This window comes from Aythya ferina (assembly GCF_964211825.1).
Source record: "Aythya ferina genome assembly, chromosome: 3".
Taxonomy (NCBI): domain Eukaryota; kingdom Metazoa; phylum Chordata; class Aves; order Anseriformes; family Anatidae; genus Aythya; species Aythya ferina.
In genome coordinates, this window is record NC_140298.1 from 44,756,734 (window position 1) to 44,770,909 (window position 14,176).

Here is a 14,176-nt window from a genome sequence, read left to right on the forward strand (position 1 = left end):
TCTAGTTTAAAAAAAAAAAAATGCAATAAACCTTAAATTATTATTGCCATGCTTAGGGCTAAAGCTCCCTTTACAGAAACACACCCAGTTCCCCTCCCCACCCTCAGGCTAAGAGGCTATAACTTCTACCAGATCTACAACAGGCCAGCACAGTTGCCACTCTCCAGGTATCAGGCAGAAGGATGCTGTCAGTGCACACACAGTGTGTTGTGTCAGCCCTTTTCCCTTTCAATGGTGGGGCAATGTTGCCGCTTTGCCTTTCTGTGCCTGCTCTGTTCCATTTGAAGGATAGCCCTGAGCTGGGAAAGCTGTCTGGAGCGTGCACGACCCAGCAGGCAGGGAGCCTGCGGTGGGTAAAAATTCAAGGAGATGCCTGAAAGCACCAGCAAATGACCAAGCCAAGCTACTGAATCAACAGAAAAAATGTTTCTTACAGACCCAGAGGCACTGGGGTTGAGGTTGCACAAGACAGCTGGGACAATCCAACAGCTTGCTGCCACCAAAAGTGAGTATTTTATGTGCTGCTTCAAAAAGCTGTGAGTGTCAGTCAAGCTCTAGTTGAGCTAGGGCAAAAGGATCAGGCAAGTACAGTCAGAACAAAGAAGTAAGCCTAGCCTTTGGGGCAACCACTAGCTCAAATTTCTCAGGAATATTCAGCCTGTGATGAGCCTGCTGCAACCTAAAATCCACTAGATGTTGCTGGACTGAGACAAAGAAAAAATGTGAGAAGAAAGGTTGCTTGCTTTAAAGGTCTGTCATATTACTCTGTTCTCAATCAGAACATCAGTTTCTGTATTTTAAAAGTTGATTGTCCTCGTTTAGCTATACTTAAGCATAGCCTTTAGAAGTTCACAGCCTTTTGTGTGATTCCAGTGTGTTCACTGTACTGGAAAGATCAAGTCTGGTTCACCTCTAAGCTTTGGACAACACAAGGTCCTTTGACAGATCATAAAATCATAGAATCACAGAATGGTTAAGATTGAAAGGAATCTTAAAGATCATCCAGTTCTAATCCCCCTGCCATGGGCAGGGATGCCACCCACAAATTCAGGTGGCCCAAGGCCACATCCAACCTGGCCTTGAACACCTCCAGGGATGGGGAATTCAGCAAACAAAGAAACAAAACAAAACAAGATCCTAAGGTGCATTTCTTTGATATTTTAAGCATTTTTTTCCCCATTTCTGGTCAGGCTTTCCCCTTGTGGACAGTCTCCTTGCAGACACTGAAATGCACACTGCTTTATCTTATCTAGCTGGCTTTTCATGTTACCACTTCAGGAAATAGTAAAGGACATGTATTAAAGAGTAGAAAAAAAGCATTGCTGATCTAAAATAATTTTCCTAGGAGACTTGTCTCTTTTCATCCATGGAAGCCCAGACTTAGATGAAGTTCTGTTCTTTTGGGAATGAAAACCTACAAACACAGAGTCATCAGGTTCAACAAACAACTCTCTTTGTACAGGGCGATTTCACATTTTGCAGAGAAGTTCAGAAACTCTGACGGAGAAGTGGCCTGTGAATGGCCACTGGAGCACTCTTGTCAGCAAGGGTTTGAAAGTTGTGCTTACTTTAGATGTCTTTTCCTTGGCTGAAATACAACCTGGGTGGATTTCGGCTCTGACTGCCATTAATACATCTGTCTAAGTTTCCCATAATGTAGAGATCTTAGAGCGCTCTGATTAAGGGAGATTGTTTTTCTACTGCATACAGGGACGTGATCTTTCTGCGGAGCTGGAAGTGCATCATGAACTGTTGCTGCAGCTTGAAGATGATAAACAGAAGCTGCAAGAGCAGGTGGCTTCCCTTGAGCTTCAGTTAGAGACTGCTAGGGTGGTTGAGAGAATACGCCATCAAAGATGGAGTAAAGAGAGAACCCAAGAAATGAGACAGAAGCAAGAACTCAGTCATCTTTTTCCGGTAAATTCATGTACTGTTTGGATCTGTATCAACATTGCATTCATTTGTTGTTGGGGTCATTGTTGTTAGGTATTTTATTTTAGGCGGCTAGTTCTCATTGGTCATGCAGTAACTTTGGCCTCCCTATAGGGAAGCTAGAGAGCTGAAAATAGGTGCATGAAAGTGCCTCCGGGTGCGTCGCATGATCTGTGTGCATGAGAAATATGCTGCCTTCTCCTCACCCCCTTCAATACAGAGATGGGAAAGTCTGTTCATACTAGCTTTCACCTAAAAATAAGAGGAAGAACAGTGTTTTTTCTGAAGTAAAATAAAGGAAAAACATGTCGTTGTTTCCGACACTGTTGTTGGTCGGGAGGAGGCATGCTTCCTTCACTGAGTGGGGCTGTCTTTTTTCCATTGGGTATGGGAACTGGCTGTGTGGCGTGGACATGTTGGGGCGGCAATGCCGTTCTCTTCCTGGTTCTTGAAGTTGCATTATATCTTTCAGATGCCGGCAGTCTCTCAAGCCAAATCAGAGCAAATCAACATCCAAGAAATGGCTGTTAGAAAGTATCAGGAACAGCAAATCGCAGCTCTGAAATCAGAAGTGCAGAGAACACAAAGCTTGCAGCAGGAGACTCTGCTGCAACTAGCACGTGTAGAAGCAAAACTAGACAGGTCAGACCAACAGTATTTGATGCAGAAGGACATTAGAAGATGCCTCACAAATAAGTTCAATAGGTGAGTACGACCATTTTGTTTGTTTGTTCATTTTTGTTTCAATCTTAAACTATACGATATTGCTCTCTTCACTGCTATTCCATCCAACATCCCTGTTTTGGATCCAGTCCGCACGCTGGATGCACAGCAGTTCAAGCATGCTTCTGTTGTTTTGCCAGAGCTAATAATTTGCTGGCAGATGTCAGTGCTGAAAGGCCTCAAGAGCACCTGCCAAGCAACTCCTCACTTGCAAGGCCAGCTCTGAGAAACACCTTGAAAACAGGAGAAGACTTATTGGGCACAGGTAAGCAGCTTTACCTTCCATTCTTCAACAGCCAAGTCTTTCAGAGATGGGATTATTGGTTGGCTGCAGGCTCCAGAATTTCCATCACAGGCTTTAAAAAGGCCTGATGGTCAAACATGAAAAATCTCGCTTTGTGTGTGTCCCTATCATCCTTTGTTTCCCTTTAGTTGGCTTCACATCTCTCCAGATCTTTGCACTCTCCTGTCACACTACAGACTTTTCCACTGATTTCTTACACTTGCTCTGCTCTCGAACTAACATCAGACCCCTTTTTTTCTCTTCCAGTCACCAGCGAGCGTCAACTCAGATCTGCTGGGACTTCTCAGATAACTCCTGGCAGATCTTTCAAAGTAAACCAAGTCCAGGTTGCCCCCTTCAACACAACACAGTTATACCCCAATGATTTGAATCAAGAATTTTTAAACTGAAAAAAAAGCCCTCGTGACTGTTTGTGATTTTTTTATTTTTATTTTTATTTTTTTTTTAACCCAGCCTGACTGGTTTTCCCATTGCTGTGCCTTCCTGAGCAACAGCAGCATATGTCTCTTCAAGGTTTAGTGGCTGGAGAAAGTTAAGGCCTTGGAAAGCTCCTGTCCTCTTCCTCCACACTGAGGGCTAGATACAGACAGGAGAGCTCTGAGGTTCCACGTGGTTGTCAAAAGGATAAGACACCCTATGGGATGGAGGGTTCCCACCTGCCTTGGAGGGCTCAGGGCACTTCCCATCTCTCTGGATCCAGGTCACTCTGAATCCCCTCTGGTTGGTGAGACATCCCTTCAGGGCGTGTGGGGCACACTCCTGGAGGACCAGGAGACCATGACCGATGCTAGTGTCATTCGCCTCCAGCACCAGTGCAGAGAGACAGATGGAGACGCAATATCCCCCAAAATCCTGAGACAGTTCCAGGCCGTGCTGGGCCTGCGAGGGGCCTGGTGTGGGCAGAAGGAGACTTGCTGGAAGCTGTGCAACACCTTCTGCCTGAGAAAGCCCCAGGACAAATTGCTGAGGACGCGGGGACATTTTTCACTGCTCTGAACGTTCCCCTGACACATTGTGCTCAGTGGGACACCAGCCCCCTGGCAGCTGGGGCTGGTCCATGCTGCAGGGAGACGGTAGGCCCATCTGGTGGCTGGGGGTAACACGCTGTGTTGGGAGGCTGGACATTGCCTGCCAGGGCCCTGGGGGGCTGTGAAGGCTCCTGGGACTCTCCTTGCCTCCAACTGGGCTGCAGAGGCGCCATCAAGGCAGCTGGCTCCAGCGCCCTTGCTTACGGGTGAGAGTACAAAATGAGGAGGTTTTGTGGCTGCATGGTCACCGGCTGCTCCCCACAGCCCTGCTCAGCCCCATGCACTGCTGGGGACGTTCCTGTCCCTGCAGGCAGGTCTGTGCAGTTCCCTAGTGTGCAGCGGCTGTCAGGCTTGGCCCCAATGCCACGGGCCTCCGCAAGGCTGTTCTCCCAGGGCTTCCTTCTCAGGGCTTCTCAGACCTCCATGTAGGTGCTGTGGGCTCTTGCAGCCATCACAGCTCTGTGGATGCTGACATGTCCACAGGGACACTCCTCAGCCACACAGTGCCATGGGCCAGGCCCTCACCCCGCCACCTGCTGCCGGGCTGGGGGCAGATCTGTAGAAAGCCCAGGCCTGGCCCTTGGGGAGGGTCCCTGGGGGCTCTCCCCGGCACTAAGGCAGCGTGACCCTGCCCAGGCTGCTGCACCCGGCAGAGGGGTCTTGGCCCCAGCCTCGGCTGGAAGGGTTGGAACGGTTTCAACGGATACAGGCCTGGCTGGGGGGCTGCCCTCCTCAGAGGGCTTGGGCAACTCCACGTCATCCCTCCTGAGCTTCCTCTTCTCCAGGCTGAACAGCCCCAGCTCTCACAGCCTCTCCGGGCAGGAGAGGTGCTCCTGCAGCATCTCGGTGGCTCTGCCTTGGACTCCTTCAGTCTCTCCATGTCTCTCTCATGCTGGGGGGGCCAGAACTGGGCACTGTGCTCTAGGTGCGGTTTGCCCAGTGCTGCCTAGAAGAGAAAGTTCACCTCTTTTGGCCTGCTGGCAGCAGAAAGGTTCATGAACATCCCAAATCACACTCTGAGTGTCCAGTAGCCTCAGAGAGACACGGTCTGGGTGTCCAGACGCCCTCCTTTATGTCTCCAGGAACAATATGGAGTCCTCCAGTCACGTGTCCTGTCTGCCTGCCGGCTGTCTCAGGGCAGGCAGGGAGTGGCTCCATGAGTCTTCCTGCCTCCCTCCTTCCGTCAAACTGCCATACTGCACGCAGTCGCTGTTCCTGGCTGCTCACGCTCCTTGCGGGCTGCCTTTGGACACGTGGGGGAGGCGGCTGCTGCCCCTTTCAACACAACACAGTTGTACCACAATGCTTTGAATAAAAATCTTTAAACTCAAACAAGCACGCGTGACAGTTTGTGAAAATTGTTTACCACAGTGTTTGTCCCCTCCTCACAGCCCTAAGGATCTTTAAATCCACCATTTTTTGGTCACCACAGGCAAGCCAGCATTTGACCTTCACATTCCCAATAAGCCCGTCCTCGTTCCTGAGAAGGAGGCTCAGCAGAGCACTTCTCCTTGTCTCCTGTATCACTTGGATGAAGAAGTTATCAGTGCATTCCAGGAGCCTCATGGATTGCTCATCTGTGAGGTCGAGCAGGGACCTGTTTCCACTCCACTTTACCTCCAAGGAACCCTCCCTCTGCCCAACAGCGACAGGGCAGGGGGTCCACCACTATTTGGGGTTTCTCATCCCCGTGCCTTCCCTTCAGGCCTGGCAGGGAGTTGCTCCACCAGTCTATCTCCCTCTCACACTCCCTGATAGCCCTCAACCTCTCCACCTCCTCCTTGAGCTCCGCCACCATGCGGACCAGGTCATCCACCTGCTCACACCTCACGCACACAGTTTCTCTGCCTCCCGCCAATGGCAGCAACAGGCTCAGACACTCCCCGCATCCAGTGACCTGAACTGCCTCATTTTTGGACGGGCAGTCGGTCTGGGTGTATGCCGTCTTCCTGGAGAGAGCACCGTGCCAAGATACTACCTTGTGACAAGATACTATGCAGCATGCTCTGCACAGCTGTAGCAAGGACATTTGCACCAGCCAGGAGGGTGTGGAAACCAAGCCTACGCAGCACGAATGCAGTTGTTGTAGAAAAGCACAGCTTTAATTAGTTTAGCTATGGGGTCATCATGGGCCTCTTTGCCCCATGCCTTCCAGTCAAGTGTCATGGTTCTTCCCACTTGCCTGTGTCCCCAGTGTGGGCAAAACACCGGACAACATGTGTTTGTTCATTACTTAAGAGGACAGGTCCGTAAGACCTCCAGAATTGTCACCCTGCAGCAAAGTGAGGACTTTGGCAAAGTGTCAAAGGCCTTTCTGGCCTCGCAGAACAAATGTCAGTACCAGGGAAGTCCTGGTGTGTCTAAACCCAAGCGGTCGTGCATTCCTCCTTGGACTTGCACCCAAATACAGGAGCTTTCTGACAGTACAGTTTTTTCTCTGGATGGTCTCTCCAAACAGCATGTGGAAGGGCTACATGAGGGCTGGTAGACAGGGCAGGAGGGAGAAACAGAATTTTATGCTGCGTGGCCACTTAGATCCACCTCTGTCCAAGACCACATTGAGAAGGCTTCTGAAGCCCTCCAAGAAGGGAGACTCCGCAGCCTGTCTGGGCAACCTGTGCCAGTGCTCATTCACCCACACAGTAAATAAGTGCTTCCTGATGTTTAGATGGCATACCCTGTATTTCAGTTTGCAGCCATTGCCTCTTGTCCTGACATGCAGGAATGCACGGGGAGACACATCAAAAGGTTGTGAATGTCCCAGACCGTACACCGAGTCTTCAGTCATTTCAGAGAGACACGGTGTGGCTGTTGAGGTGCCTTCTTTTATGCCTCTAAGTAGCCTTGCAAGCACACGCCTGCTCTACTAAGACCATCCATCTACACCCTGCAGATGAGCACTGCACAGATGCTGGGAGAGGAGGGGATGATGATGATGGGTCTGCAGGGCATGCAGAGTGCCGAGAGTTTTGGAGCAGCGGCCTTGGGCAGCCCCGTGCTTCTGGAGGCACATGAGGGGTTCCTCCTTTGGCCATGAGGCCCGTGTGAATGCAGAGAGGTTACAAACACATAGCCCCCTCTGCGAGGAGAAGATGGCCACTACCAGCCCAGCCTGCTGGCACTTTAAGGTGTCGGCAAGATGTCACCAAGCCCCTGATGATGCCATAAAGAGCTCAGCGGACTTGAGGCACTTGCACAGCCCCCATGGGCACAGTGCCTTCTGGTGCTGGCAGTGCTGGCAGTGCTACTCGTTGTAGTGGTGCTGCTGTTGGCACTGGTGGTGGTTGCATTGGTGCTGCAGGTACTGGTGCTACTGCTGGTGGTGGTATTGCTGCTGCTGCTGCTGGAGGTTCAGCCAGTGGCAGTGACCTGGGCCCTGCTGCTCCCCAGGGCTCAGTTCCTCTGTTGGCCGCCTGCGCCCACAAGCATCTGCCGAGCCCAGCGGCGAGGCGAGGTGCTACAGCGCCCTCTTCTTCTGAAACATGAAGAAGATCCAGCGGCTGCTACGCAGGCTGAGGAGCGATACTAGGAATGAGGTCCAGGCACCGCACATGGACTTGCAGCACCCCATGGCTGCCTGTGGCAACTCGGCCCTAGTGCAGCTACAGGCAAAGAAGCATGGCATCACCCAGCAGGACAAGGACAACAGGTAACGGGGCAGTGCTGGGCAGGCAGGCACTCGCTGGGACATGCCTCAGCTGTGTCCCACCTCTTGTGCCTATTTTTGTGCCTGTTGGTATCTGATCTCAAGGGCAGCTGCATGTGCTTAATACATACAAATCAGGGAAAATCAGCACATGCCCTGAGGACGGCGGCTGGGCTCATGATGCCTCCTTGCACACCCTGTGCTGCCCACAGACATCTCCCAGAACAACTGGGCGCCAGATCTGGACGTCATTTCTTTCCCCTGCAGCCCCTGTCTCTCTTTGCCAGTGTCCAGTGGAACCAGCAAAAAGGGTGCCTAGGTCCACTGTGGGCCGTCAGCACCTCTGGGAGTAAAGCGTCCTTAGAGGGTTCTGTACAATAAATAAAATGCAAGCCAGACTTCCAGCCAAAGATGAAATGGGTTGTCAATGCCTCATCTTGCATAGCAGCCTTGCTTTGAGAAACTGCTTGCTGGTAAACCGTAGTGTACAGGAGAAAGATAATTAATTCTAGGAAGTGTGTGCTGCTCTTTCACAGTTTGCCATCAATCTGGAAAGAGTGGCCAATGAAGGGCCATTATTAATGCCAATGGGCATCGTGTGCAACTGAACAAACATGCCTTCTTTCTTTCTGGGCACAGGTCTTGCGTGCAACCCGTGGGCTGCAGAGAGCAGGAAAATGAGAGAGAAGCTGCTCCATGCAGTGAGAAAGGGTCGCAAGCATCCGGTGCTGGCCATGGGGCAGGAGCTGCTGAAGCCGGACAACGTGCATCCACTCTGGAGAGAGCAGGTAGGACTCTCCAGCACGGAGGAGGCTATGGGCAAAAGGCCTGTCACCTGCCCTTGTGGTGGGTTGCTGTGTTCACGCTTGTGTTCAGTGGAGGAGCTGAGTGGGCCAGCACAAGACACCTGTTTGCTGCTACCCAGACACGTAGCTTGGTAGGCTGCGTGGGCACTCCTCTGTGTGCTCAGTGTCCACTCAGAGAGCCGTGGCCTGCCTCTCAGATTCCCCTTGGGAGAATCTCGCTGTAGCGAGGTGGGGGTTGGCCTGTTCTCCCACGTGCCTGGTGACAGGACGAGGGGGAATGGGTTTAAGTTGAGCCAGGGGAGTTTTAGGTTAGATGTTAGGAAGAACTTCTTCACTGAAAGGGTTGTGAGGCACTGGAACAGGCTGCCCAGGGAAGTGGTGGAGTCACCATCCCTGGAAGTCTTCAAAAGACGTTTAGATGTAGAGCTTAGGGATATGGTTTAGTGGAGGGCTGTTAGCGTTAGGTTGGAGGTTGGACTCGATGACCTTGAGGTCTCTTCCAACCTAGGAAATTCTGTGATTCTGTGATTCTGTGAAAAAGCAAACTACCAGCACCACCAACAGCAACAACAAAAGGGGGACATTTATTTGTCTACTTCGATGCTAATAGCTACACCCGTAGAACTGTACACTTTCTGTGGGCAGTCTAAAGCACAGTGGAGACATGATATTTGGAAATTATTAGGTCTTGCGCTGTAGAATTCAGAAAAAAATGGACTGCTAGGCACTGTCCCTGGAAAGCAGCAGAGCTCTTTAGACAGTCGTTCCCTTTTGTCTTGTTTCTGATCACTTGGAGTGATCTCCCTGGTGCATGAAAAAGAAGTATGCACCAGACGAAAAGAGCTTCCCAGCAGGAAGACAGATGCATTTTGAGCCTGTATTGAAATAGTCCTGTCTTCAAGATTCCATGAGCTTGGAGACATGTGTCTGTGATAAGATTTTTGCTCAAAGCATGACGATTCAGAAAGCACTGTAGGCATCAAGAAGTTGTTTTAACTCACACTGGTTCCAAAAATATGTGGTTTTAACCTAGATGAGCCTGATGTACACTCAGAGCCTGATCTACGCTCAGAGGCTGCTGTCTCTGAGTTGCCATTAGATGAAGAAGAAGCTGTCCAGCATAGTAGCGAAAGCTCTGGGAGCAAGGTATGTGAAAGCAAGGGCTTTAAATCAGCATCTTCATTTTTGGTGTATATTATGCGCTGGTGTAAAATAAGACTTTTCTGTGAATAATGCCAAATTCAGAGTTGTGTAGATGAAAACTGCTTTAGAGTCTGAAGTCAAGCTGGTGTCAGTCTTCTGGTTTTATAAAATGCTTCCATTATATCCTCTTTTGAGTGGACTTGCTTAAGTTTTGTCAATGTTTATTCCTTGACTTTGAACAGGACACAGAAAGAACAGTGGAGCCAAAGTCTGACTTGCTCGCTTTCTCCCCGAGCCTCGGAATTCATCAGACCTCCAAAAGTGCTGCTGAGCAAATGTTTCAGAGAGAGCATGAGCAATGGCTGTGTTTGCAAGAAAAGCTCTATCGCGACATCTCTGAGATGCAAGAAAGCAACAAGAGCTTGTCTCAGCAGCTGAGCAAAGCTGAAAGAAAAGCTAGTAGGCTTGAGAAGGAAGTGGAGCAACTGAAAGAACTGCTCCAGGAGAAGACATTGTTTTTACAATCAGCAGAACGAACGATAGAGGAGGTCAGGAAGCAGGCAAAGAAATGTCGTGCTCTATGCCCTCAGAAAGCTCAATTGAAAAAAGAGGCTGCGGAGAAGGAGCAACTGCAGGAGCAACTGTCCCAGCTCCAAAAGACAAACCTTTCACTCTGTCAGCAGCTGGAAGACATGCGGAACAAGGCCATCCAAGAAACAGTGAGTAATGTCTTAAAATGCAAGACTGACAAAGTGGGGGAAAAAAAAAGAAAAAGTGAACACAGACAAAGAATAACATAAAGGGGAACAGCTCACAAAGTCATTTGACATTTGAGAATTTAGCAGGTATAAGCTACCTGCATGGGAGGCCATCACTTGGGTTGGCTCTGTTTTCTTCCATTTCTGCTGGTACTCCAGAATGGTTTGGCAACCAGCATATCCTTGCTCCAAACTCACAGGATCACAGAATCGTTTAGGTTGGAAGAGATCACCTAGTCCAAGATCATCTAACACTAACAAGTCCTAACCAAACCTCTCACCTAACACTAACAATCCTCCACTAAACCGTATCTCTAAGCTCTACATCTAAACATCTTTTAAATACCTCCAGGGATGGTGACTCAACCAGTTCCCCGGGCAGCCCAGGGCACCCAATGCCTAACAACCCTTTCCGTAAATAAGTTCTTCCTAATATGCAACTGTGCCAGGAAGCTATCTTCCATGCTCTCCAGGAACCTCCTAGACTGCTTCCTGTGAGCTGTACTGTATTTCCAGGATATGCCTGGGAAGTCAAAGTCCCCCATGAGAACAAGTGCTGGCAATTGCACGACCTCTGCCAGCTGCTTGTAGAACGCCTCATCTGTCTCCTCATCCTGGTTCGGCGGTCTATAACAGACCCCGACCAGGACGCTTGCTTGGTTGGCCTTCCCACCGATCCTAACCCATAGGGACTCAACTTTATCATTCCCAGCCTTGAGTTCCACAACATCAAGACACTCCAATATAGGGAGCCACACCACCACCCCTTCTGTGCTGCCTGCCCCTTCTGAAGAGCCTATCACCAGTCATTGCAGCACTCCAGTCATGGAAGTGGTTGCACCACATTTCAGTGATGGCAACCAAGTCATAGCTTGCCTGCTGCACGATGGCTTCCAGCTCCTCCTGTTTGTTGCCCATGCTGCGTGCACTAGTGCAGATGCACTTCAGTTGGGCCATTGCCTGCTCCCCCAGCCCTGACAGTGTTCCCCCAGGCTCATCTCTAATGAGCCTCATTTCATCCCCATGCCCCTTCTTACCTAGTTTAAAGTCCTCTCAGCGAGCCCCGCCAGTTCCTTGGCTACGATCCATTTTCCCCTTAGAGATAGGTGGAACCCGTCTGCAGCTATCAGGCCGGGTACCAAGGAAAGCACCCCGTGGTCAAAAAAAAAAAAAAAAAAAAAAGTGCTGGCACCAGCCTCTGAGCCACGTGTTTATCAGGTGGGCTTTCCGTGTCCTGTCTGTACCCCTCCCTGCCACCATAGGGATAGACGAAAACACCAGCTGTACTCCTGCTCCCTCTACTAATCATCCCACTCCCCTAAAGTCCCGTTTTATAGCCTTCAGGCTTCTCTCAGCAATTTCATCGCTGCCAGCCTGGACTCTCAAAAGAGGATCATAGTCAGAGGGGCGAACCAGGCTGGGAAGCTTTCTGTCAGCATCCCTGACACAGGCCCCAGGGAGGCAGCAGACTTCCCTATGGGTAGGGTCAGGATGACATATAGGGCCCTCTGTTCCCCTGAGAAGGGAGTCGCCTACAATGATTACTCTGCTTTCTTAAGAAAGAGGCAGTCTTGAGGTGTGGAGTCAACTTCCTTGCCCTAGGCAACCTCTTGGGTGGACTTTCATCCAGCCACGTCCTCACCCACCAGTCTCTCAAGCTCCCAGGCCTCCAACCTGTTGTATAAGGGCACCTGGGAAGGCAGGGCCAGTAGGGAGGGGGGTTGCCTGCGACGCCAAGCAGAGACCTGTTTCCACTCCTCTTTACCTCCAAGGAACCCTCCCTCTGCCCAACAGCGACAGGGCAGGGGGTCCACCACTATTTGGGGTTTCTCATCCCCGTGCCTTCCCTTCAGGCCTGGCAGGGAGTTGCTCCACCTGTCTATCTCCTGCTCACACTCCCTGATAGCCCTCAACCTCTCCACCTCCTCCTTGAGCTCTGCCACCAGGCTGACCAGGCCATCCACCTGCTCACACCTCACACACACGGTGTCTCTGCTGCCCTCAGATGGCAGCAACAGGCTCAGGCACTCCCTGCATCCAGAGACCTGAACTGCTGCATTCTTGAGCAGGCACTCAGTCTGGGTGGCCACAGACTTTCTAGAAGGAGCTTTCTGCCTAGCGCAGACCGTGCCTGGTTTAGCTATAGGTAGACAGCTGGTAGACAAGCGATTCTCCCGAGTGCAGAGGGCTGCTCTGCTCAGCCCTGTCCTGACTGATGTGCCACACCCTGTTTGCCCGTCCTGGTCAGCAGTCACCTCGGCGAGGATGAGGATCATCACGTGATTCTCCTCTACAGTTTTATGTCCCTTTGCAATTCACTTAGAAAACTGAACTAGGCATAGGAACTAGGAAGTAAAAGTAAAATACAGCCTTTAGCTTCTTACATTTTTCTTCACGCCCTCCTACCATTGTTTCTCTAGGGAGCAGTCACACAGCTGCAAGAAAAACTTGCTGATGCTTCCAGAAAGCTGTGGAAGGCAGAAACATCACTGCTTGTTTCTACGAACACATGCCGTCACCTGGAGGAAGAAAACTCGAAATTGCAAGAGGACTTGGACAAGGCTAATGCTAAGGTATATACCATCTGTGAACAGGTTATTAGAGGTGAAGCTGTTCTTTTCTTCTAAATACTGCAAGAGAAGAAATAATCTGAGAACAAATGCCAGACAGATTTGTTTGAAGATGTTAAAAGTTACATTGTCATTAACACTCATTTTCCACTACAGCAAGCTTTTCTCTGAAACATCAACAAAGCCAACAGGTTTCAGTCACGCGTAGGAGGCGATACCGTGCTTCCACGGCAGAGTGGAAGCCCTACTACTACTACTAGTACTACTACTCAGTACTACTACCCTACTACTCAGGCCCTAGAGCAGTGTTCCAGTGATCTCCTTTCTCTTCTTGCGTTCTCCCCTTTTGCCTTGCAAAACAAATGGCTCTTCAGGAAGCTCATTCTGAGACTTAGGGAGAAGGCTGTGGGGTCGGGAGTAGCATCTGGAGGAGTAAGAACGAAGCAGCTTGTGCTCCTTCAAGACTCGCTGTTGTTCCAATGATCTCACCCGCTGGCTGTTCTGTGATATTGCAAGGCACGCTCTCCACAACGTCTCCGGGCTTGCTTTAGTTGCAAGTTCTTTCTCCTCTCAGTCTCGGCACAAAGATGAAGCCCTCATTCTCTGTTAGTGGAGTTCTTGAGAAACAGAAGTAACCTTTTGTTTCCTGCAGCCTGGTAAGGCATGGCTTGCTATCCCTTTAGGTAAGGATGACACAAGGCCTCGAGCCTCTTGTGTCTTCTCCCCACGCTGGGAGGACATTCTCGCACAGGTGTGTGTGAGTGAGAATCATTGTGTTTCACAGGCACGGAAGCTGTATAATGATGTAGAAGGAGTTGAGTGCCTTTGCCTTGAGGCCTTTCTAGAAAGAAAGTAAGGATGGAAACCGGAGCAGTCTTGTCAGCAAGGGTTTGAAAGTTGTGCTTACTTTAGATGTCTTTTCCTTGGCTGAAATACAACCTGGGTGGATTTCGGCTCTGACTGCCATTAATACATCTGTCTAAGTTTCCCATAATGTAGAGATCTTAGAGCGCTCTGATTAAGGGAGATTGTTTTTCTACTGCATACAGGGACGTGATCTTTCTGCGGAGCTGGAAGTGCATCATGAACTGTTGCTGCAGCTTGAAGATGATAAACAGAAGCTGCAAGAGCAGGTGGCTTCCCTTGAGCTTCAGTTAGAGACTGCTAGGGTGGTTGAGAGAATACGCCATCAAAGATGGAGTAAAGAGAGAACCCAAGAAATGAGACAGAAGCAAGAACTCAGTCATCTTTTTCCGGTAAATTCAT

General features: G+C 50.1%; 1 protein-coding gene across 1 annotated transcript; it reads left to right on the forward strand.

Annotated features, from left to right (window-relative positions):
• Positions 1-242: 242 nt before the first annotated feature.
• On the forward strand, positions 243-3,348 carry LOC311433235 (uncharacterized protein; the record flags this gene model as incomplete). The annotated part of the gene is made up of 5 exons (XM_084512157.1): positions 243-353; positions 1,711-1,917; positions 2,405-2,637; positions 2,796-2,920; positions 3,206-3,348. The coding sequence occupies 5 exons, from the start codon at positions 243-245 to the stop codon at positions 3,346-3,348; spliced, it is 819 nt and encodes a 272-aa protein (XP_084368283.1).
• Positions 3,349-14,176: the final 10,828 nt, after the last annotated feature.